The sequence below is a fragment of the Anabrus simplex genome, chromosome 3 (genome assembly GCF_040414725.1).
Source record: "Anabrus simplex isolate iqAnaSimp1 chromosome 3, ASM4041472v1, whole genome shotgun sequence".
NCBI lineage: Eukaryota > Metazoa > Arthropoda > Insecta > Orthoptera > Tettigoniidae > Anabrus > Anabrus simplex.
The window spans coordinates 283850505-283878211 of NC_090267.1; the positions used below are offsets into that span (position 1 = coordinate 283850505).

At 36.6% G+C, this 27707-nt stretch overlaps 1 protein-coding gene across 3 annotated transcripts in view; it reads right to left on the reverse strand.

Moving 5' to 3' along the window:
• Positions 1 to 27707, reverse strand: part of aft (adrift) — a 436902-nt gene that overhangs the window by 187751 nt on the left and 221444 nt on the right. For all 3 annotated transcript variants that reach the window (XM_067143070.2, XM_067143068.2, XM_067143069.2), the window contains one exon: positions 26130 to 26336. In XM_067143070.2, coding sequence (XP_066999171.2) covers positions 26130 to 26336 — 207 coding nt within the window. The remainder of the gene's footprint in view (positions 1 to 26129; positions 26337 to 27707) is intronic.

Genomic DNA, 27707 nt, shown 5'->3' on the forward strand with positions numbered 1-27707 from the left:
AGAGGGATCGACTGCACGGAAACAGCTGATACTCCCGCCCAGTACCGTACAGGCTACAGATGTATTCATATTCACGAGAGAAAAAGAATGTGTTGTGAAAGCGATAATTCGGGTGGAAATATGATTCTAACCTATGAATATATTAGGAGAAAGGAAAGAACCAGACGATCGCAGTGGACAAGGTAAAGAGCCATAGAGAATTCCACCAAAGTGTGCCTTCGTTGCAGAATGACGAAGAAAAATTCAGGAACTAGTACCGAATGCCCATCAATAATTACGGTATAAGGAATTAGAGGAAAAAATGAAGTCAATAATAAACATCAGGCAAACAAATTACAGGAAAAGTATAAGTTCTGAGGAAAGGCTGACACTATCGTTAAATTCAATATTCACAACGATTTTTTTAGGTTTAAAGTCAAAAGTGATGTTCACCTTCGAAACAACTACTGTATGTCCATGGCAAAATATATCAAATAAAAGATTAGTGGCATTCTGCAGGATTCTAATAAAGTATTGATAAAAAGGACTGAAAACTGTTATGTACATCAATTTGAATTCATAATTTGAAGGTGCTACCATCAACAGTGGATATATATTTATTTAGGCCTACAGGTTTCTGGACATTGGTGACTCATACAGATTTAGGATTGCTCACAATACATCAGTGGATTTGTTCCTGTTATATATGATGCCATTCATAGAGCACTACAGCCACAATTCTTGACAGGGTGAAAATTCCAACAAAAGCCTCACAAAAGTGGCTCATTGTATTTCAAATATAAGACTAATACCATTTATGCTTATTTGTTTTAATGATGCTGGATCTTGGGGCATAATTACTGTCTTTTCAAATTATATTTTGAGGTGTTTATTAGATGGAGGTTAACAGCTTTTTTTTTTCATACCACTTGGTGAGATCCCACCTACCAAAATAATAGACATATCAAGAAATGCTTCCAGTCAAAATTTACATTACCTAATGTAGAAATAGTGTGTCAAGTTTCATTACAACCCTGTAAATAATTTTGAAAGAAAGAAAAATGGACATATGCTCTGAATATTGTGAAAATGATAAAAGCAATGGAGTTCCTTACACTGTTTCTCTCCCTCATGATCCTCTGCAAATCTCTTGTCACCTCTCCTCTTCTTTGTTATTGTGCCATGTTCAGAATAGTATCATATTGCTTTCATGACAAGCATGTTGCTGAATTTCTGTAGGCCTACTGTGTTTTGTGCAAAGAATCCAGGTCCATATCCAAACTTTGCAAGAATGACAATCCTGTCTTAATTTATATCATTGAAGACTACAGCAGCTTCGAAAGCAGCTAATTTTACCAAATGGCTGTGAAGAAAGGTTGTCTATGGACATCTCTTCCAAAGTAAATTCTCTTTAGGATTCTGTGTATTCACATATGTGTACATTTCTTGAGGAGTTCAGGTGAGGCTAGTGCTCTGTACACTAGCTTAATAACTATAGGAAAAGCTTCTGGAATATTGTTCTAATAAGTAAGTTGGCAGTGTAATAGACTGATACTTGTCACAACTACATGTAAATTACACACAAGGTCTTGTTTATTACCCTCATCACTAAGCATAAAGTACTGTCTCCCCAAACTTTGCACTGGCAAGCTGATCTAATTGCTCACTTGGCAATAATAAAACCAATTAATATAAATCCTGCACTTCCATCCAAATTGCTGGTAAACTCCTTGGTACAGAGTAACACCTTTTTCCGCAAAGGTCTGGTAGGACTCTCCTTCTTACCACAATGTTGATTTTGCCTTTCTGTATATTGTTCATATGTAACTTTTTTACTGATATGAACAGTGCCAAGCCTATCTATCCATCCTGAAATACTTTCCTTATGAATCAGTTCAAGGAAAATGAAAACTTTGCCTTCAATTTCACCAAAAATGAGAACCAACCACTACAAAAAAATAATAGGTGCTAATAACAAGCACCTTGCCTTCTATTTTTAGAAGTTAAGAGTATGCCTTTCTAACAACTAAATAGACTACTATTGCCGTCTACAGTAAAATGTTATTTAGGCCTCAGGTGGTAAATGATTTAATTTTGCTATATCTTACATTGCCTGTCAAAACTGTTTGTAAATACCAATTATATAAATGAATGTTTGACAGAGTAGGGTGTATGGGCCTTGTAAGATCTTGGATTGACTTACAGGGTAATTAATCTACTCAACCTTTTATTACAAGCATGTAACTGTCATATGAATATATTTTTTATAAATAATGTACATATTCTGCCATCATATCCCCTTAATATCACATCACACAAAATGCAGTTTTTTATGTTGTAGATTAAAATCTACAAAACTTTGGTGGAAACATCTGTCAAAATAGTTACAAATGAATTTTTCATCTTTGTTTTTCACTGTTTATATGGATCTACAGCACAAGAAATAAAATAATCAGTCTACCTTGATGCCCTCTGTAGGCCTATATGTTATTAATAAATTATAAGTACAGTAACAGACATGAAAGTAGTGATCGCTGGTGCAGACAGGTACAATGGCAGGAGAGTACTTGGAATGAGGAGATAAAGGCTACCTAAGTTACAAAGTTATAAGGTGGCAGGGAGGGATTCTGTCAGGTATAACTGTAGTAAGAATTTTGTCCTATGCAAACAGCTTGGTCTATTGAAACTGTGCAATCTAATATTAATGGATCTACAGTACAAGAAATAAAATAATCAGTCTACCTTGATGCCCTCTGTAGGCCTATATGTTAATAAATTTTAAGTACGGTAACAGACATGAAAGTAGTGATTGCTGGTGCAGACAGGTACAATGGCAGGAGAGTACTTGGAATGAGGAGATAAAATAGAACTGAATGTCAGGTTGAGAATACAAAACTGGAACAGGTAGATAATTTCAAATAGGTATTTAGGATGTGTATTTTCGCAGGATGGCAGTATAGCAAGCAACGTTGAACACAGATGCAGTAAACCCAATGCAATGAGCTTGCAGTTGTGATCAACAGTATTCTGTAAGAAGGCAGTCAGCTCCTGGACAAAACTACTAATGTCTTTACACTGGTCTGGTTTCAGACCACCTGTGCTGTACAAACCTAGTGCAATGAGTTTGCAGTTGCGATCAACAGTATACCGTAAGAAGGAAGTCAGCTCTTGGACAGAACTATCAATACGCTGGTCTGGTTTCAGACCACCTGTGCTGTACAAACCTAGTGCAATGAGTTTGCAGTTGTGATCAACAGTATACCGTAAGAAGGAAGTCAGCTCTTGGACAGAACTATCAATACGCTGGTCTGGTTTCAGACCACCTGTGCTGTACAACTGCTTGCTACATACACACAGAAAGGACCTACTACATGTATTTCAAAATACTCCTTTCCTTGTAAACCATACATGTTCTACCACATAAAATATACAAATTAAGATGTTGTAATAATGCTAATAATTAATAAAAATTGGAGTTAAGGTTCTTTCCCATCAGGTGCTAATACACACAACTCACTGAGGATTCCAATAAATATTGATAGATAAGTATAACAAAAAATGATTTAATTTAAAAAGTAGAACATTTCTCAAGAACATAAATTTTATTAGATTCTTTCTTGGTCTAACACTGTATACAACAGTTTCTGAATTTTAACTTTGAAAACCCTTCGACCTAGTACACTCATTCTTTCCATGTTGTCATGAAGACACTAAAAATAACATTGATTATATTTTCTTTTCAGTTTTAAGTATCTTTTCTAAATATTCACTTAACACATCACTGTCACTTTCACATTTCTGTTTCTTTTATTTTTAACTGCTGGCAAAGCTGTTTGTAGAAGCAGAAGCCACTGGACTGGAAGTTGAAGTCCCTTCAGTAATTTCTGAACTGTAGGAGTTAAACCCCTCCAACACAAATTATTTCTGCTTCCTCCTCCTATATTTCAGCTTGGTGAAAAGGCTCTCATACACCAGGTGCCACTTCCATAGATGTGTTTGTTATAGAACTGAAAAAAATGAACAACATATTAATGCAATTCTTCTAAATTGGAGCTACATTTTAGTCTGGACACAAGCCTTCTGTTTAAGAAATTGTTACTTTCAATAATTATTTTAGTAAGATGATTGTTAGGTTAGATTATATTACTTTCAGTTATATCTGATAAATTAATGAACAGTGGGTGGAACTTATGGCCTACAGACTGAATCTTCCCCTCACTCTTTCACAACTAGAACACTGGTCTGTAATGTAGGCCTACTTTAAAAAATAAATATTACAGAATTGTACCTTCTTCCAGCATTGAAGAGTTCCAGAAAGTTGAGGGCATTGAAATAGACCCATTTTATGTTTTCTGTACAGCAGAACCTGGGAGGAGAGGGAGGATGTTATCTCTCCAAGTTCGATATCCAGCCCTCAGAATTTGCCATGTTTTGGCACAACTTTTTCCTGAAACAATGAATCAGAATATTGTGACAAAGAAAATATACATGTAGTAGGCCTACTTATGGCATAGGCCTACACTTATTTGTCATTAAAGCAAACAATGGTATTCATTTCATTAGGTACGAGATGGAGGTTAGGAAAGCACTGCTTATGTTTTCCAAACATTTCTTCAATTAAGTTACAAGAATGATAATTACTACTTCTCCTAGTGTAACTCTTTTTACCAATCTATTCCGTATAATATATTTTATCAATAAATAATCTAAGATAACCCTATTCATAAGATAATCGTAATAAATCTAATAATTACTTACCAGTTTTTGTCCCAATTCTCCACACTATAGAATGCCATACAAAATTCACGGTCTCCCTATTACTATATCCAGGGAGTCTAGGATTATACACCACTTTGTTTTCATACACTAAGCAAATTAATGTTTCGATTTCATCAACAGATGACTATGTTGCGTCCGCCATTATCGAACGACTGCGACTGAAAAACGGACACGTCTGTTTTTACAAACCAGTCGATCTTCATCGCTCGTAGTTGATCGCTGACGATCGATGCTGTGTGACTGGTGCCACTGCCCTCTGTAGGTTTGTTTTCTTAGTCGGTCGATCGCAGTCGTTCGATCGAGCCTGTGTGACAGCCCCCTTAGCCACTGACAGACTGTAAATGGGGAGCTAACACCTTCTTAAAATGAAATTAATTTGTTATAGCAAAAGTTTTATTAACTTTTCCAACAATTTGACAAGAATTATTATCTGCGCACCTTTTCTGGATATATTTACACCCTAGTGCTGAATTGGTCGACCTCGGCAATCTTCGAGATTCGTACTGGCAACCTTTGAAACACAAACTATGAATCGCTTATGCATCGCTGTGCGACATCTGGCGTACACTTTACGTACTAGTACTGTTGTTATTTACGCAGCAAAGCCAAACTATAGAATTCACTCTAGGAATAAGATTCGCATCGAGAAATGTTATATAATGTTATATAATGTGTGTGTGACACAGTTGTTGGCTTAAGATAACAAAGGTTTAGCAAAATTCATATCGATCGATCATATTATCGATTCAATTCAGATTTCATTTTCATTCAGTTGGCAGTACTACTGGTACCGCGAGAGCTCCCTCCTTACTCCTCACCCCGGACGGAAATATATCGATAAAAAGTGCGCAGATAATACACTGTAGCTATAGCAACCAAACCTTCTGTATGAAATAAATTAATTTTTGCACGTAACTACAGAAAATAAGAGCTATTCAGAAAAGAAGAATAGGTTACAATTTAAAGTTTTTCAATTATGTTACATTTTGTAGAATAATAACAAATTTTTTTTTTTTGTAAAACTGTAACCATACAAGAGTATGATCCCTGATGTTAGATTAGAAAATGTTTGATGTTTGTATATGATGATCACCCCATTTTACGTAAGGGAATTTTTGTAAAATAATTTGTAAAATAAAGTAGTGAATATCATTGGAGCCAGGAGCTGATCTGGGGCCTATTCCACAAAAGTATGGTCTTGTACATTACAAGTTACTAGTGTGGGTTCTTGTAATGTATGGAGTTGTACATTTCTGTTCCACAAAAGATTGATAGTCTCTTGTATATTACTAGTGAATTGTTACAAGTTTTACAAGTGACAACATATCAATAAACATACTACGTCATAGCATGAATCAGCTGTTTATCTTCATATTCCATTCGTTGAATTAGGTTATGCTTGCCTCATTAATCTTAATATCGTATTTTAAGCTAAGTTATGTAGCAAAGATTCAAAGAACTAATATTTCTGTGAATTTCTCAATGCTACAATGTTATTTTTCAGTTTATTTCTTTGATGATAGGAAATTACTCCGTTATTATCACCCATTCTGTTCTTCCGCGATCCTCGCATATGTCCCACGGTAGTCTGACATACCTACCTTGGTCTGTCATTTGGAATCGGATGCCGCTAATAACGACATTCAGCCGCCAAACTTAATTGTTACAAAATTGCACACTCTGTATGAATGGTTAAAATGGTGTCAAGGAAAGGAAGTTATTCATTTTGAAGGAAATAGAAAGAAGGAAAGATATTCATTTCGGTGCATTCAGCGAGTGTCTGAAAAAACAAGACAAAATAAAGGGTTGGATGGAAATATTTGATTTGGAAAAGCTCATGGAGCTTTTGAGGGGAAAAGTTGGATTAATGATTGGAATTACTTGGAATTAATGATTCCAGGAATGTCCTTGGAACATGTTTGTTCAGTATTTTCAAGTCAAGGAACAATTTGAGGAAATTTTATATCATTTATTGCAGCTACCACAGAATGTATTGACCTACAGACCGAAGATTTTGCCATCCCATGCATATGTGCAATACCATGGTACTAACCTCAATTTCCTAGCCAAAGCAGTGTTGTTAGTAGGCCTAACTGTTGTTTAGCAGAGAGAGATTTATTTCTGTTCGTAGGATGTTTCAACCTATGATAAATATCCATCAAAAGTTCTTCCACTTGTATTGTGCTTAACCTAAAACTCTCATTGTATTCAAATAGTGTTAAACTGGAAGTTTATTCTTTCCCTATATAGAAGGTAGTTTTCATTTTCATTAGCATCACTATCACTTCTGCTAGACCACATATTTATCAAAATGTATCTGAAATAATTATATTTAAATAGCACTAGTACATTTATATATTATTGTCCTTTCACTGATAGAGAATAGTTCCCAATTCATTAGTAAATTACAAGTACTAGTACTTTTGTGGAACATACCTATAAAAATTCACTGGTAATTTGTAAGTATGGGGTAGTAAAGTACAACTGTAGAAAATTATTTTGTGGAACAGAAACTCTGGTATTTGTACTAGTTACTAGAGAATTTACTTGTAATGTACAAGACCATACTTTTGTGGAATAGGCCCCTGGTTGGTCGCTCACCATCAGCTGGAAGAGGCCAGAGGTCCGCCTCCACTCTACTACTGCAAAGTGCCAGGCCGTTTTTGGAGGAAATACATGTATTTTAAAATTTGTGTATATCTACCGGTGTACAACAAGCACCGGCAAGAAATTTTCGAGACTGGTTTCCTAGATTATGAACATTAAAATAAGAATAATAGTTAACACCACCTTTCCAATACTTAACTTTCCTTATATTTAGGAAACAAACATTACAACAGGCTTTGTAAGTTGGGACCGGGGTCACCCTCTCACCCTCAGATATCTACTCAATTGTAATCACTTATGTAAAATTCCTTGTCCTGGCTGGGAATCGAACCCATGACCTCCGGGTGAGAGGCAGGCACGCTACACTTGGCCCGTGAGGACCGGCATTTACGTAATGATAGAGAATTTATTTCTGTACAGAATTCATTCAAATAATTAGTCTGAACGAGAAAAAAAAAAGAATAAAAATAAAAATTAAAATGTAGTATGTAAAAACAACAAGCAAAATTACAAGTCTAAGGTGGCACATAATGAAGGCGTTACTTCTTGTATTAGTAACAAGGTATGTGCATTTTATTTAATATTTATTAATGTGTCTACATACATGCACAAAATCATTTTGTGTTACAGTGTTAACAAAATCATCATAATAATTCCCGGAAACCAACTTACACTGCTAACACCATTAAACGAAGTTCAATACATCCTGAAGCTCATAAAAAAGCTGCCTAAAATAGCATGTTAGAAATAGCTTTCAAAATGTACACAGGGAACAGTTTACATGTTCAGGTTGATGTACAAGAAAAAAGGCAATTAACTAATAGATCATTCCATGTTAAGAAAACAGTATTGTTCTTATGGACCTGCAAAGAGTGAACACCCCTCCCCACCTCTTAGACACCCACAATTCCTTGTGATTCATGAATATTATAATGTACTTTATATTCTACTATGAAAGAAAAAAAAGGATGAGGCATTTTTTGCCTGTGAGTTATTACAATAACCACTTAACATTTTCTATGACATAAATACATTCACGAAATAGCTTTGAACTACAGATTCAGCACAAAATTTATAAATAAGCTACTCAATCAACATACTAACAAGCCCACAACTACTTTGGTGAAAGAGTCAAAAACTAAAGAAAAACATGCCACATTCACATTTAGTAATAATAATATACATACGAGGGTAAACCCAAAAATAAGGTCTCCTATTTTTTTATAAATACAAAACTCTGTTCGTGTGGCTGTTGGTCACAATATTGTGAAGAGTGTTTCCCACGCCCGCATATAAACATGCATTACATGTAACTAATCTCATTTTTAGGCCCGTATTGAACTATGCTATGATATATTAACAATTTCTTGGTTATTTTGATCCACCTTTTCAATACAAATTACAGTTTGTGTTGTTAAGTTGTAATGTTACAACACTAATTTACCGGGACATGTTTCGCTTTTATTCATAAGCATCATCAGTCTATACAATTGTCTCAAGGTTTGTCATATTTGGATTGTTGTTACAAATTTCATTACATTGAATGTAAATCTAATTTCATTGATAACAATATTTAAAACACAAGAATAATACACACATTAAAAATTGTGACAATATGATTTGCAATGTTAAAATGGAGTAACTCTTAATTCTAAAACACATTGACGTCCAAAACACAGTTTTTACAATTTGAAAATTTGGCTAAAAATTGTTTGCAATATTAAAATAAAATTGATTCAACTATAATTTTGGTATTAAAATTTGAGTCATAAATATAAATATTGGATGTTAATATGTAGGAGCTATAGTTTCTGAAGTGCGTTGGTTTCTAGAATACAGTAACATTTCAGTATTGAGAATTTTAGTTAAGAATTGTGCTCTCTAAATAATGTTATTTAAAAAGACTGTAATTTTGCATTATGCGTGATTAGTTTTGATGATAATCTAGAATTGAAGTCTTGGGTTCGTTGGAAAATGGCTTCTAGATTTGATGAAGCTTGCTGCTGCAGTTTGGCAATTTGATCAGATGAAATATTGACATGTTTAATTCTTGTTTGTAGCGGCCAGACTCTCCGTTGGAAGTTGATTGTTTTGATGTAAGTTATGGTTAAAAGGGGCTTCAATCCAAATTTTGAGTATCTGATTATGTTTCTTTCAATTTATAAAATGGAAGAAGCATCTGGAACAAATGGAAATGAACTTAAGTAATATTGCGTGTATGTTGTGCTTGTAATGTGAGTGTTGATGTTGCATTATCACTAGGGGCCTTATTTTTTGGTGAAATAAAACTGTTGATTTCGGTGTTAAAACTGACACTATTTCGGTAGGTATTTCGTGAAATAAATTGTTATACTGATCGATGTTTCCTGCCAAATCTTCCTTGTAGTAGCGTATGGGGTAAATGTAACTAACTTTGTGATAAGGGGTTTTAAAGTAAACTCTTGTAATGTATCATTGTTATTAAATCTTAGAAAAAGCAAATATGCAAACTGTTATAGAAATAAATATATAAATCACTGATACTTCGAAATGAAGTTTTTTTTTTTTTTTTTTTTTTTTTGCCAAGGGCTTTACGTCGCGCCGACACAGATAGGTCTTATGGCGACGATGGGATAGGAAAGGCCTAGGAGTTGGAAGGAAGCGGCCGTGGCCTTAATTAAGGTACAGCCCCAGCATTTGCCTGGTGTGAAAATGGGAAACCACGGAAAACCATTTTCAGGGCTGCCGATAGTGGGATTCGAACCTACTATCTCCCGGATGCAAGCTCACAGCCGCGCGCCTCTACGCGCACGGCCAACTCGCCCGGTCGAAATGAAGTTAGGTGATCTGCCCTGTGATATACATTTATACATAGCCTACATTTTCAGACGTTGAATTAATTGTCTCCAAAGTACAAACTAAGCATGGTATCAACATTATCAGGATGCAGAGTTGTGCGACAGTCAGAAAGCGTCTTTGTGTAAGCAGAGAAGCTCCTCTCGCTGACCACATTAGACGTCGGAAACCATAATGCTTGCGAACACTTGGGTGCAAATTCACTGTGGTCTTTTATAAAACCTCCTAAAACTTTGCTAACACTGTCTTCTTTCACTTCCTCAACCAGATGTGCTTTCATTGCATTTTGCAAAGTCATATAGCTGCTCTGGAAGGTGTTCATGGATATACTCTTTTTCCCCGGTCGGGGATGAGTAGCTCGGATGGTTAAAGCGCCGGCTTTCTGACCCCAATTTGGCAGGTTTGATCCTAGCTCACTCCGGTGGTATTTGAAGGAGTTCAAATACGTCAGCCTCGTGTCACTAGTTTACTGGCACGTAAAAGAATTCCTGTGGGACAACATTGCGGTATCTCAGCGTCTCAGGAAAATGTATAAGTGGTTAGTGGGACATGAAAACAATAACATTATTACTACTCAAACAGGCGATTTATATACAATAGGCCTACAAATACCGTCATATTTTACAGTAAAGACAGTATTATTTATCTTTCCTTTTATATTCATTCTCTTCCTTATGCCAGGATTATCCTATTTTTCTATGTTGGCTTGCATGAATGCTTTTTTTTTTTTTTTTTTTTTTTTTTTGTGTCTATTACAAATTGCTCTCTATAATTTTTCAACACCTTTACGATCTGTAAAGTATTGCTGATTGTTATTTGCCGCTTTGAATTATGTTCACTTGCTTCATTCCAATTCTCTGCTGTGTATATCGCACGTTTCAACTTTACGAATATTACCGGTACACTATTGATACATTAGAATCTTTCCTGCAGCATCAAATACATAGAACCCCTCACTGTAGTATTCTTCGGCCCTCGAAAAACCTGTTGCGACTTCAGTTTTCGGCATTTTTATACTTAAATATTGGACATTTGCCGATAGATGTTCGTATGTAACGAAGTCTCATTGCGCACTGCTGTATCTACGACCGGTCTTGTATCTTGTTACGACCACAACGCTATTTGCTGTAATCGATAACAGATATTGATTTTTATCGACTGCCTTAGAGATCACGGAACTGAATACACATACTTTCGATACACAGTGCGTACCGCTTTATGTGCATTTGTGCGGAGAATATACAGCGGTATCAAGCAAATGAGAAGGAAACTACGATAGTCAAGTTCTCAGAAAAATTTAAACGTTTATTGGAGAGCTCTTCCGGTGCCATTTTGCATTTTTTTCGCACCAAGTGGTGTATATTTCACGATTATTTGCGCAATTCGCGCAATAAATCAAATTTCGCGATATTTCGCGAGTTCATTTTGCTAAAATACGGTATTTTTAGTACCTGGGAAGTCATATATAGACAAGAAAGAAGATATAAAAAAAACTCGTGCATATCGTTATTACCAAAAAATACGGCCCCTAATTATCACTTACCCCTTTGTCTGCTGCTACAGAATCTTGTGGACCTTATTGCGTTACTATGACTATTGTCTGTTGTGGCTCTACTCCTTGTGTTGTACGTATGAGAGAGTTTTTGTGAAGGGCGGGTAGGGGGTTGAGGGGAAGAGATGTTGGGCGGGGCGTTTGCTATTGACGTGCTATGTGGTAGGGTATTCTTATCTGTTGTTGAGGTGGGGGTAGAGGACGATCCTGCAGGCGGGGCGTTAAGCTTTGGCGTGTTATGTGGAGGGGGACTTTTTTGCGTTGTCGAAATGGTTTCAGTTGTGAGTGTATTTAGATTGAATATTTTAAAGAATTTGCTTTTATCTGATTTGAGATTTCGTAATAATGTTGGCAACTGTTCTATTAACGGACTTTTTATTTCGATCGCGTCATTCAAGTTTTTACCTTTATTGAAGTATTGATCCAAATAAATATATATGTTTTCGAATTCTGTCATTAGCTTCCCCTTTTCAATTCTTTTGATTATTGTAAGGTCTTTGTCTATTGAGTTGTAATGATGGCCGGTTTCTTTCATATGATTACTCATTGCGGAGTATTTATTGTGTTTTAAGGCGTTAATGTGTTCCATGTATCTGGTTAGGAAACTGCGTCCAGTTTGGCCAACATTTGAAGATTTACACTGTGTGCATGTTAGTCTGTATATTCCGGAGCCTTGAAATTTGTTATTGTAGGCATTTACTGTGTTATGGTTAAAAAATAAGTTTTTGTTAGTGTTGTATGTTTTAAAGGCTATTTGCATATCCCGTTTTTTGAGTGGGTTTGCTATTTGGTGAATCTTTGAACTGGTGTAAGTGAAGGTTGCGTATTTGGATTTTTTAGTCTTTTCCGGTGTGAGGTTTGTGGCTATTCTGAGCTTTACTTTGTTGATGATTCGATTTACTATGTCTGCTTTATATCCATTGGCTAGTGCTAGTTCTTTTATAAAATTTATTTCTTTTGTAAAATTCGCGGGTGATAAGGGTATTTTGTAGCCTCTGTAGACCATACTGAAAAAGGTTGCTTGTTTGTGGGATTTGGGGTGGAGTGATTCATTTCTTATTGTTATTGGCGTGTGTGTTGGTTTTCTGTATATCTGATAATCAAATTTGGATTTCAAGCGTGTTACAGTAACATCTAGATAATTCAATGAGTTATTTTTTTCGTCTTCTTTGGTAAATTTTACGTATCTATCGATGCTGTTTAAAAATTCAAGGATTTTTTCGCTGTTGTTTTTTCGGTTGTCTATTATTACGAATGTATCGTCAACAAATCTCAGCCAAAGACAGATTCCTTCTATGTTTGGTTTTATTATGCTATGTTCTATGTTATCCATATAAATATCTGCTAATATTCCTGAGCTGGGGTCACCCATGGCTAAACTTAATTGGTGGTAAATTTTATTGTTAAAGGTGAAATAGTTGTTATTTAGTACGAATTTAAGTAGTGTAATAAATTATTCTACTTCTAGTTTACTTAAGTTGCTATATTTGGAACGGTTTGAGTTAATAATTTCGATCGTTTCTTTAATGGGGATATTTGAATACATATTGGAAATGTCAAACGAGCTCATTCTATGGTGGGGTTGTAAGTTGAAGTTTTTTAATCTTTCGCAAAATTCAATTGAGTTTTTAATTGAGGAGTTACCCTGGAACTTATAATGCTTTTTGAGGAACTGATGTATAAATTTTGATATTTTATATGTTGGGCTACTTCTGCTGTTTATAATTGGTCGAATGGGTGTATTGTTTTTGTGTACTTTAGGTAGTGCCTTTGCCTTGGGTAATGTTGGGTTCATGTTGACCATTTTTTGTTGTTCTTGCTCGTTAAATAAACAAGTTGAATTTTTAAGGATTGTTTTTAGATTCCTTTGAATTCTAGAAACCGGGTCTTTAGTTACTATAGTGTAAGAATCATTAGAAAAGAATTCTTCGGTTTTTTTGATGTAGTCACCTTTATTTACTAGGACTATTGTTCCGCCTTTATCTGCCTTAGTCACGATAATGTCGTTATCTTTTATTTTTGTCTTTAAGTCTTTTATTTGTTTTTGGAGGGTCTGGTTGGAATTAGTTTTCATTTCTTTTACTAAACTTGGGAGTTTCTTTTTTACTTCATATTTAATGTCATTTTGTATTTCTGCCGGCAGTTTCCCTATATTTGCTTCAGATTCTGCTATTGTGATAGTTAATTCTTCCATTTTGTACGGGTTGGGCCAATTGAACTTAGTTCCTTTGTTGAGTATGTTCATTTCATTTTCAGAAAATTTCGTGTCTGATAAATTAATTGTCGCGGGGTTGTTTGTCTTCAAAGGAATTGAATCATTTTTTTGATTAACGGTTAACTTTTTTGGATCTTCTAATAGGTGTTTTAGTTTGTTTTCTAGAGTTTTTTGCTTTCTGTCTAAGATGTCTAAGTACACAAAAACAATACACCCATTCGACCAATTATAAACAGCAGAAATAGCCCAATATATAAAATATCAAAATTTATACATCAGTTCCTCAAAAAGCATTATAAGTTCCAGAGTAACTCCTCAATTAAAAACTCAATTGAATTTTGCGAAAGATTAAAAAACTTCAACTTACAACCCCACCATAGAATGAGCTCGTTTAACATTTCCAATATGTATTCAAATATCCCCATTAAAGAAACGATCGAAATTATTAACTAAAACCTTTCCAAATATAGCAACTTAAGTAAACTAGAAGTAGAATAATTTATTACACTACTTAAATTCGTACTAAATAACAACTATTTCACCTTTAACAATAAAATTTACCACCAATTAAGTTTAGCCATGGGTGACCCCAGCTCAGGAATATTAGCAGATATTTATATGGATAACATAGAACATAGCATAATAAAACCAAACATAGAAGGAATCTGTCTTTGGCTGAGATTTGTTGACGATATGTTCGTAATAATAGACAACCGAAAAAACAACAGCGAAAAATCCTTGAATTTTTAAACAACATCGATAGATACGTAAAATTTACCAAAGAAGATGAAAAAAACAACTCATTGAATTATCTAGATGTTACTGTAACACACTTGAAATCCAAATTTGATTATCAGATATACAGAAAACCAACACACACGCCAATAACAATAAGAAATGAATCACTCCACCCCAAATCCCACAAACAAGCAACCTTTTTCAGTATGGTCTACAGAGGCTACAAAATACCCTTATCACCCGCGAATTTTACAAAAGAAATAAATTTTATAAAAGAACTAGCACTAGCCAATGGATATAAAGCAGACATAGTAAATCGAATCATCAACAAAGTAAAGCTCAGAATAGCCACAAACCTCACACTGGAAAAGACTAAAAAATCCAAATACGCAACCTTCACTTACACCAGTTCAAAGATTCACCAAATAGCAAACCCACTCAAAAAACGGGATATGCAAATAGCCTTTAAAACATACAACACTAACAAAAACTTATTTTTTTAACCATAACACAGTAAATGCCTACAATAACAAATTTCAAGGCTCCGGAATATACAGACTAACATGCGCACAGTGTAAATCTTCATATGTTGGCCAAACTGGACGCAGTTTCCTTACCAGATACATGGAACACTTTAATGCCTTAAAACACAATAAATACTCCGCAATGAGTAATCATATGAAAGAAACCGGCCATCATTACACCTCAATAGACAAAGACCTTACAATAATCAAAAGAATCGAAAAGGGGAAGCTAATGACAGAATTCGAAAACATATATATTTATTTGGATCAATACTTCAATAAAGGTAAAAACTTGAATGACGCGATCGAAATAAAAAGTCCGTTAATAGAACAGTTGCCAACATTATTACGAAATCTCAAATCAGATAAAAGCAAATTCTTTAAAATATTCAATCTAAATACACTCACAACTGAAACCATTTCGACAACGCAAAAAAGTCCCCCTCCACATAACACGCCAAAGCTTAACGCCCCGCCTGCAGGATCGTCCTCTACCCCCACCTCAACAACAGATAAGAATACCCTACCACATAGCACGTCAATAGCAAACGCCCCGCCCAACATCTCTTCCCCTCAACCCCCTACCCGCCCTTCACAAAAACTCTCTCATACGTACAACACAAGGAGTAGAGCCACAACAGACAATAGTCATAGTAACGCAATAAGGTCCACAAGATTCTGTAGCAGCAGACAAAGGGGTAAGTGATAATGCAACATCAACACTCACATTACAAGCACAACATACACGCAATATTACTTAAGTTCATTTCCATTTGTTCCAGATGCTTCTTCCATTTTATAAATTGAAAGAAACATAATCAGATACTCAAAATTTGGATTGAAGCCCCTTTTAACCATAACTTACATCAAAACAATCAACTTCCAACGGAGAGTCTGGCCGCTACAAACAAGAATTAAACATGTCAATATTTCATCTGATCAAATTGCCAAACTGCAGCAGCAAGCTTCATCAAATCTAGAAGCCATTTTCCAACGAACCCAAGACTTCAATTCTAGATTATCATCAAAACTAATCACGCATAATGCAAAATTACAGTCTTTTTAAATAACATTATTTAGAGAGCACAATTCTTAACTAAAATTCTCAATACTGAAATGTTACTGTATTCTAGAAACCAACGCACTTCAGAAACTATAGCTCCTACATATTAACATCCAATATTTATATTTATGACTCAAATTTTAATACCAAAATTATAGTTGAATCAATTTTATTTTAATATTGCAAACAATTTTTAGCCAAATTTTCAAATTGTAAAAACTGTGTTTTGGTCATCAATGTGTTTTAGAATTAAGAGTTACTCCATTTTAACATTGCAAATCATATTGTCACAATTTTTAATGTGTATATTATTCTTGTGTTTTAAATATTGTTATCAATGAAATTAGATTTACATTCAATGTAATGAAATTTGTAACAACAATCCAAATATGACAAACCTTGAGACAATTGTATAGGCTGATGATGCTTATGAATAAAAGCGAAACATGTCCCGGTAAATTAGTGTTGTAACATTACAACTTAACAACACAAACTGTAATTTGTATTGAAAAGGTGGATCAAAATAACCAACAAATTGTTAATATATCATATAAACATGCACCCGCAGCACTGAGGCTTGGCAGCCGTTGAGAATGGAGCTCCCGTTGGATGTTACCGCTAAGTGCAAAGTGCGCGCAGTTATTTGGTTTTTGAACGCAAAAGCTACTGAACCGACTGAAATCCATCACCAAGTGACGGAAGTGTATGGTGCGTCATGCATGGATGTCAAATATGTTCGTAAGTGGTGTAGAGAGTTTGCAGCTGGTCAGACTGAAATTCACGAGGCACTAATAAAGTTACTAACAGCGACGAAGTTTTAGAGAATTTAAATAAAATTGACCCTAATGTAAAATTCACTAAGGAAGACAAAGTTAAACAGTTCTTACATTTTCTAGATATAACGTTCATATGCTTCAATAATACTTTTGATTTTAAAATCTACAGGAAACCCACACAATCTCCTATAACCATAAATAATTCCTCTTTACATCCCAATTCTCAAAAACAGGCGTCATTCGATAATTTAATACACAGAGCTTTGAAAATACCACTCTCCCCTCGCAACTTAAAAACTGAATTCAAGTATATAAGGAACTTGGATAAACTTAATGGGTTCAAAGTTGAAATGATTAACCGGTTAATTAATAAAGTTAAATATAAACTATCCACGAATTTCATTACAGATAAAGCTAAAAAAATTAGTTACGCCACGTTTACGTACAACCACCCAGCCATCCTCCAGATCGCAACATACTGAAGAAATACGACATTAATATTGCCTTCAGAACAGTAAATACAAATCAAAGTACAGTAGAAGTCCGTTATAGCGAGAATTCACACAGCGAAAAATTACTCGCTATAGCGGATTGTCGTTATACCCGATTTTTGTATAAAAGTCCGAAAAAACCCATACACATTAAAATTCCGTACGAAACGGCAATCAGTTTGTTCAAAACTTCCGTTACCGCAGATGATATACACTACGGCTTACTTGTTATTTTTCAAAATCCGATACTACGTGAAAGTGTATGTTTAATTTCATTCTGAAAAAATATAGTACCACATTTCTACAAATCCAAGATGAACCCCACTTTTTCCTTCAAAAAATTTAAATCAGGCTCAAAAAATATTTTGTAAAATCATATGAATGCCTTTGTTGTACAGTAGGCCTACACATTTCAGACTATTTTTAGACGCCAAACATTGGCTTTCGTCATGCCGTAATTTTTTTTGCAGCTGCACAATTATTCTTTATTTCCGCGGGTTTAACTACCACTAACTTATAATTGGCATAATAATACCGAAGAAAACCCGTTGAATATTTGCCGGCAATACCTATTCCATGCGGCTCTACAATATGACGTCCATTAGCAAATTATTCTTGCTATCTATAAAACTGTTACCTCTACTCAGCGTCAGATACTGTATAACCGGCTACCGCTACACGCACGTCTCGCTTGCCTCCTAGCAATGTATAGGCCTAATCGCGGACGTTGAAAGTCAACGAACGAGTTTATTGCACCAAGGTATGGTCATTCCGCCCTTGCGATTTTCGTGCACAAACCTCACAATTTCATCTTCGACTTCTTTAAAGCGTCCTTGTTGCGGACCACTGAATGCATTTTTTGTACAGTATGCATTTTTTTAGCTCTTTGACTTCACGCTACCGCCAAATATTGGCTTTAGTTAGGCCTATGCCGCATTTTCTTGCGGCTACGCAATTACTTTACATTTCCGAGTGTTTAATAGCCATTAACTCAAAATTGGCATCATAATATCGACGAGAACCCGTTGAAAATTTGCCGACAATACCTTTTCCACGTATCTTTACAATACAACTATCCATCACAAAAATATTCCTGCTGTCTATAAAACTTAATTTTACTAAGCGTCAAGCTAAGAATTCGAAGACTCGCATGTTTTGATGCCATTCTGCAGATTTGAGAAACGTTTTTGTAGAGGCTAATAGAACGTCATTCTCTCTTCACTATTTCCCGAGATCCAGTGACGTTACACACAGGCACTGAACAACCGGTTGTCGCCGCTAGCGATGTATAATAAAGAGGCGGTCGTTTATTGTCAACGAGTTTTGTGTGTGCGTGCACGTGCGGGGATGAAAAGAAGCAGTGTAGTTACCGTGGTAGTTGCCAGTGGTATCCATTAACCTACTGTCAGGCCGCGAATGCGAGGCAACCCTTGAGTTTTCGCATGAGATTCTGAGAGAAAAAAAGTCTTGGATTTGGAAAAATACGGTATCACTCCAGAGGTTTCTGTGGCAAACATTTCAGATTTCTTCTTCAAACGGCGTCACCTAATCGTATATGTATCATGAAAAGATATTTGAAACACATGTAGAGAAATGATAACCTCCTCGCTAAAAATTTACATGCAAATAGCCTTTCCGAAATTTAACTAGACGTGAGAAGATATGAACTATCCTCTGAAATCAGTGACGTACTGTGCCATATCTCGAGGTGTATCACATTCCTACTTAATATCCGTATGTAACCTTAAAATTAAGAGATCGTTTACCTCAGTCTTTATTTTTAACGAGTTAACAACTGCTATCGGCCACGTTATTTATGCATTTATTACGAAAACGTGTTATCCTCTTTCATTTAGACATTTTATTTAGAGAGTAGCAGACAACGGGCATTACTAATCGACTCCAACATCGCCTTCGAATGTCGACGAGAGCGCTTGTAAATGCACATAGTGAGAATACTATACCAAACCGAAGATGATCGATCGCATTTTGTAGCAAACGTTTCAGTTTTCTTATACAAACAGCGTCACCTATCCTAACTTATCCGTATTATACGTATGATGAAAACACACTTCAAGCGCCAGTAGAGAAATGATAACCTTCTCGCTATAAATGTTCATAATAGCTTTTCTGTTAATGTATCCATACGCGAGAATATATAAACTAACCTCTGAAATCAATTATGCACTCTACCATATCTCGAGGTGTATCACATTCTTACTAAACTGCAGTATTTTGCCTTAAAAGTAATCAGTCATTTAGTCAGCCTTTACTTTTAACGAGTAAACAACCGTTATCGGACACGTTATTTACGCGTTTATTACGAAATTGTCCTCTTTCATTTTGAATTTTCTTTACAGAACAACAGTCGACGGGTATTACTAATCGACTCCGACATCGCCTTCGAATGTCGACGAGAAAACTCACTAGTGGACATAGGGAGGAAACGATACCGAAGGTAATCAATCACACGCAATATAATCGCTGGGGTGCATAAATACCGGGAATAGAAAATCGCGCGCGCTTAATCGCTCGTAATAATGGATGCATCAGTGATAGGTCTCTCGCTGTAACCAAAGGACGACACACAGTTTAATATAGGAATTTTTAAGGGACAGAAAGATATCATCGTTATAACCGAGTTCTCGTTATATGCCGTACTCGCTACTGCGGACTTCTACTGTATATTTTTTAATCATAATAAAGTTAATAATAAAAACAGCTGTTTTTAGAGATCTGGTATTTACAGACTAACTTGCGCTCAGTGTGGATTTAGTTATGTTGGTCAAACTGGGTGCAGCTTCTATACGAGATATATGGAGCATTACAATGCCTTCAAACATAACAAATATTCAGTGATGAGCTCACATATGAGTGAAGCAGGACACCAGTTTACATCAATTGATAAGGATCTCACTATTCTAAGATGTATAGGCGAAGAAAAACTTATGAATGAATTAGAAAGTCTTTACATCTTTTTAGACCAAGCCTATAACAAAGACCATAATCTTAATGATGCCACGGAGGCAAAAAATCCTTTATATGAGCTAACTCCAAAGTTATTAGGTATTGTGAACTCGAAACATAATACAATCCCGCAGACTTTTAGAACTTTTTGTCCTAAAGCTCCCACCACCTCACCAAATGTTAGGCCCGCCCATCCTGCTCCTTACAGCCCTCTAACAACAACACACCTGCACACAAGGATCCGTCCACCCTTTCCCCCCTCCGTGTTCTTCACCGCCTCAGCCACACCGGTATAATACTAGAAGTAGAAAGGTCAGTCAAGCTAGCGTTGCTGGAAAAACCCGACGTACTTAACATGCACCATACGAGTAAGTATCACCTTAGGCATTTTTATGGAAAATTCTAAGTTCCCATGGAAGGAATTAGATATTTTTCACTAATAGAGCTTGTCAAAAACAGATCAGATGTAAGGCTTTTCAGGCGTTTGCTCTATTAACCAGTGTTTCGTCTTAGGTCTGACACTAGATTCATCAGAGTGGGATGTGTCAGACCCTACCCACAGATGCTGGGGTGTATGCAGGTGAACTTATCAGAAGCCCATTATAAAAGGCACTGCATATGCACTTATCTGACTGTGGCTCTTATAATGGGCTTCTGATAAGTTCACCTGCATACACCCCAGCGTCAGTGGCTAGGGTCTGACACATCCCACTCTAATGAGTCTAGTGTCAGACCTAAGACGAAACGCTGGTTAATAGAGCAAATGCCTGAAAAACCTTACATCTGATCTGTTTTTAGGCATTTCTGACGTACGGGAAGTCTCATGCACAATACTATTTAACTAAGTCTCTTTAACATTTTGTTTCAGGTAAAACTCGATCACTTCTTCGAACAAATGTTTCAACAGGATTAATAACACCCACTTGACCATCTTTAGGATCCAACTGATTACCGTACTAACATAACTAAACACCGGGCGAGTTGGCCGTGCGCGTAGAGGCGCGCGGCTGTGAGCTTGCATCCGGGAGATAGTAGGTTCGAATCCCACTATCGGCAGCCCTGAAAATGGTTTTCCGTGGTTTCCCATTTTCACACCAGGCAAATGCTGGGGCTGTACCTTAATTAAGGCCACGGCCGCTTCCTTCCAACTCCTTGTCCTTTCCTATCCCATCGTCGCCTTAAGACCTATCTGTGTCGGTGCGACGTAAAGCCCCTAGCAAAAAAAAAAAAAAAAAAAACATAACTAAACACTGACATCAGCTAGCTTTGACACAACATTTTATCGTTAGCAACGTATCCACAAGAACTCCCATCTTCTTCTCTACGACTTTCTGACAAATCAACCGTACATATTTTAATACATTCAACACGTGCACACTTCATTTTAAATAACTAACATTGATTTTACTATCTTGAACTCATGCTATGGGAATGGAGTAAACATCCCCCTTGGATGATTGTGCTTTTACACTCAAGGCCATCACAGTCCTAATGATGTATCAGAAGCGGATCCATTTTGGTTTTAAAAGCTCAAATATTCATGATTAACCACGTTATAATATTAAAAAATTGTTAATTCACAGTATTTTTTAACATACTTTCTGTGCAATATCCCAATTTTAGATGTTACAGTACAACATTTTATGAGATCATCGTCCAACATTTTACTCTATAGTTTATAAGATTAGAAAGATCCCATATTCATTAATTTTTAAGATTGATATAGGCTGATGATGCCAGTAAAGAACGGGTGAAACATTTACCTATGACTTTTATGAATTATGTATAAATTTTAACCACATGAAATAGTGGATTGTATTGAATAGTATTAAACAGGTGGATCTATAAATAATATAATAATATTTGTGATATAGACCATCAATTTCCATAGAGACAGTCGTGAAGGTTGAGCAAATCATGCGTGAAGATCAGCAGATCACCCTGGATGATGTCTGCACTTTGGTTCCTGAGATTTCCTGAAGCGTCGCTCACAACTTTCTGAACAGCATGGTGGCGAGGTGGTATGACACGGGCATACAAAAACTGTCACAACGTCTACAGAAATGCATCGACCAAAATGGTGATTGTGTAGAAAAATAGCTAAATGTTCAAGCTGTAAAATGATGTAAACCATTATAAAAATAAACAGGCCTATGAATTTATTAAAAATTAGGAGACCTTACTTTTGGGATTACCTTCGTATAATCACTAATATCCTCAGAAAACAGAACCTATACATTGCTTTAAAAAACAGCAACACTAATGAAAGAATATTATTTAACTATCACACAGTAAATACTAGCAATAAATACATAAATTCTGGAATACATGAACTGGAATGACAGGGACGCAGGTCAAGTTACGTAGAAAAAACTGGTAGGAACTTCTTCATTTAAAATATAATTGTTTCTCTGCCGTGAGTAACCATCACAAAAACCTCAATCATAATTATACCACAACAGATCAAGATCTAAAGATTCTACAACGTGAACAAAAAGGTCCACTACTCAACATCTTAGAGAATTTTTACGTTAGTATGGATCAATGTAAGAACCGAGCCCTCAACTTAAATGAAATAAATGAAGAAAAAAAAAATGCAATATGGGAAACTTTCATTCCGAGTATTTGTAATAAAAAAACAGGAACAGAAAAATTCACAATTATTACATTCAGTTTCAGTCACTGCTTCCATTATTCCACGTACTCCCACTATACTCCAAGCCCTGCCCCATTTCCCCCACTTCACCTCCTCCTAGCAACACGTCTTGCGTCTCGACTGTGGGAGCAAGCCAGTCGAGAGCTGGACTTTGTAGTCAGAGAACACTGTTGTTACAAGTGGGCCACGTAACCAAAGTTAATTTTCGTTCTTCATAACTTTCTTTAAATATTTTGCTGTTAATCACCATTTATCAAGTATTAATTCGATTTGTATTATCAATTTCACAGACTACCCAATAATGACTATGTATATCAGCCCATTGCAAGCCATCCACTTCAGCCCATGTAGGAACATAACAACTAAGCCAACGGTTTACAGATACTAGTTGAACCAGACCAAGGGACAACAAAAACATTGAGACAAAAAGACCTCCAGCTCAAGACTGTGTTAACGATCACCATCTCACAGTGTTTAACTTCCATCATGCTTTTTAATGAAATAAGTTTTTACTTACATTTCATTTTGTGTGTCCGATGTTTTTAATTCATTATACAGGGTGAACTTTAATAAAACCGACAAACTTCAGGGACTGATTCCTGACTGGAAATGGAGGAAAAAATGTCCTACGAACATGTGTCTGGAAATGGACAGTGTGTGTGCAATGACAACAAATAGTCCCGAAACACAGTGCATGACTGAATCGCATCCATGTCACAGCAGATGTTCAAAGTGGCCTCCATGGGCTGCAATGCACGTGTTCAGATATCGTATCATGGATTGCCTCACTCTTTCGCACGTTCCAGCCTCTCACCGAATAGCGTCACAGGCGTCGTGAACACGCTGTTGAAGGGTCAACACATCAGGAACTGGTTCAGCATACATAACGCTTTTCAGATGTCCCCATAGGTAAAAGTCCAGGTGTTTTAAGTCCGGTGATCTAGGAGGCCATGCAACAGGGCCTCCGCGTCCTATCCAGTGCCTGGGCAAGATGTTGTTGAGGTGTTGGCGAACTGTAATGCGGAAGTGGGGTGGTGCTCCATCATGCAGAAACCACATAACCTGTCTTATTGCCAAAGGCACATTCCCAAGCAATCCAGGCAGAGTATTCTGCAGGAAGTCCAGGTACGTTCCTCCATTGAGGCGTTGTGGAATAATAACTGGTCCAAGTATGTGGTTGCCAAGAATCCCTGCCCAAACATTGATGCTGAACCGATGCTGGTGAGATGCTTCAACCATTCCCCGGGGATTTTCTGTAGCCCACAGATGACGATTATACAGACTGACGATGCCATTTCTGGTAAAGGTTGCTACATCGGTAAAGAGGACTGGCGACAGAAATCCCATAACTGTGATGGCCTGGTGCAAAAACCATCGACAAAATTCTTTCCATAGAGGGAAACCCGCTGCTGATAATCCTCACACTCGTTGCAGGTGATAGGGATAACAGCGGTTGTCATACAGGATACACATAATCCTAGTCTGGCTTACACCATGTTGGCGGGCCACTTGCCTGGAACTTGTACTAGAGTTCGTCTCAATGTCCTGTAGAACCTGTTCCTCCAGATCTGGTGTACGCACAGTCCACTACCTCCCTGCACGTTTGACTGTCTGAAAGGACCCATGATCACACAAACGCCCAAAAATGGCTTGAAACATTGTGTGATGTGGTTGGTGTCTGTGAGGGTACTTGTTTTGATATAGCAGTGCTGCCTCTCGACCGTTTCCATTGGCTTGGCCGTACACAAACACCATCTCGGCTTTTTCCCGACATGAATACCGGACCATTCTGTTTCCGACAGTATGCTGCTTCTATCACACTATCTGCAACAGAAGAAAAACACAGCAAATAGCCAGAGAAAATTTCATTCGTCAGTGTCATCTACCGTCGCAACGATGCACTTCCGGACACATGTTCATAGGACATATTTCCTCCATTTTCAGTCAGCAAAAAGTCCCTGCAGTTCGTTGGTTTTATTAAAGTTCACCCTGTATATGTTTTACTGAGGATGACCCAATGCCGGGTTGAAACATGTCTATGTCTATGTAAAGTTTCGTCTTAACTGGACGTAAAATATTATAGTATTGACTAGAAGGATATCAAAATAATTTTGTACTAGCTGCATTACACAACATGCAAAATTTTATTCCCCACTTGTGATAGTGCTTATTCGGCATATATTAAAGTAGTTGTGTATGGCATTTAGTTCCAACTAAACTTTCACCTATGGATGGTTGTATGAACCATGATCTATAAGATTCTGGAATCTAGCACAGAGATCAGAGAGCCAGGAGGAGAAAGCTTACTGTTGTCAACTAAATGAAAAACTTTTAGAAGAAGTTGAAACCCATTCCTTGAGAACATTTCACCAAACCAAGCGGTAATGAAACTGGTCTACAGTATTCCAGTATGAAACAATGGTAGGTTTTCTTATCAGTCCCATATTCAGGATGACAGCAATGAACGCCCTTGCTTCATCTTCAACGTCAAGATTGGGAACTGGGTGACAGTTCATTACAAGTAAGGAGTTGGTCAGCACAGCAATTGGTCTCTGTGACTGTGACTGTAAGGTTTAGCAGAGAGAAAGTGAAAAATAAATTGAAATATGATATTGGTGGAGAATCAGACAGAGGGGCATGTTTAGATCCAGGAAGTTCATGGAGGAGACAGGAGGTTGAGGAATGTTGTCTGGTTCATTGGGAGAAATTTCCATAAAATGTTCTCCAGAGACATCATCATCGTCATCACTAGTTTCAACTATCACCACATTCACAGTAGCTTTAGTGCCATTAGAAACCAAATACCGTCTCTTCTTTAGCTGCGATGATTCCGGGGGCAAGATCTTCTATTCAACATACTCGACTATATTTAAGTTTGCAGCATGGAGAAGATGACACTACAATTGAATTATTAAAAAAAAATTCACGCAGCATAATGATTACTCACCAAAGTGCTTCCTGAGAACTGCAAGCCACTTTTTCACGTACTCCGCACCCCTGTATTCAAGGCAGACCACATATACTTCTGAGTTGCCTTCCTTACTAGTGGCTGGCTTGAATACTCTCACTGCCTTGAAGGAGCAGCACAGAAGATACATAAGGCATATTGTTTCATGCTCATACATGGTGAACATCTTTAGGAGGAAACTGCCTCCTGCCAAAACAAAACACAATAAAATTATGTTAACAGAAGACCTGTTGTTCAAATGAAGACACTGCACACATTTAAAAACAAATTCAACAGGTGGGATGAATCTATAACATTAATGATGACGATAATAATGATGATGATGATGATGATGCATGTTGTTTAAAGGGGTCTAACATCTAGAACATTAGTCAACAGGGATATGTCATGCAAAACTCACCCGCTAGGCAGCAAGTGTTTAAAAGTTGGTATGCATTTCCCATCTCTCGTTTGTTTTACAATATAGATGATTTGTATAAGTATTTCAGAGTATGATATTTTTCAAAAAAAGAACTTTTTTTTTTGCTAGGGGTTTTACATCGCACCGACACAGATAGGTCTTATGGCGACGATAGGATAGGAAAGGCCTAGGAGTTGGAAGGAAGCGGCCGTGGCCTTAATTAAGGTACAGCCCCAGCATTTGCCTGGTGTGAAAATGGGAAACCACGGAAAACCATCTTCAGGGCTGCCGATAGTGGGATTCGAACCTACTATCTCCCGGATGCAAGCTCACAGCCGCGCCTCTACGCGCACGACCAACTCGCCCGGTAAAGAACATTTTATGAGAGAGAATGGAGTTATTCCCTGCTGATTATGCGAAAGAGATGGAAAATGACGGTGGTCCAATGACAAATACTGGTGTGAAAGTAGAAAATAACCAGAAAGAAGCAAGAGTTAACAAATTATTATTATTAACTTTATTGGCCACGCTGGACCACTTGAGTCTTCCACCAACCCTTTTCCTTTGAAGGTTGTACTGTTGGATTCTTCTTATCTGTCCAGTACTTCTTCATTCATTCTGATCACAGTGTTCTTAATTTGTATGAAATCTCTACAGACCTTCTGTGCATCCTTTTAGTAGAAAATTTGTGATTCATAGAAAGGTGGTAATTTTATTCTTGTTCACTGCATCTGTAATTTCAAGTCCAACGGTTTCGAGATCCTCTTGAATTTCTTTGATCCAATGCCCTCCTGTCTTCTTTCCCAGATTTCTCATCAGTAGTTGTCGTAAAATCCTGTATTCTGGTAATCATAAGATGTGAAATAAAAGATTATTTTCTTCTTCTTCTTTTTCGTGCTGGTAACTGGGTCAGTTTCTCAATAGACAGTTTCACTGAGGAAGATTCTCCAGACTCCTTCAACCTGGTAATTTTAAAAATGCAAATACTAAATATAGTGACTTTTTCTCTCATTTTTGTTTGAAGTTGAATTCCATTGGTGCATATGGGCTTTTGAAAGCACACATGAATTTTATCTATTTTTTGTAAACTAGAAGCATACATAAGGCATGATATTGGTAGGACTATAATAACAATGGCTATAACTACTTTGTCTTGG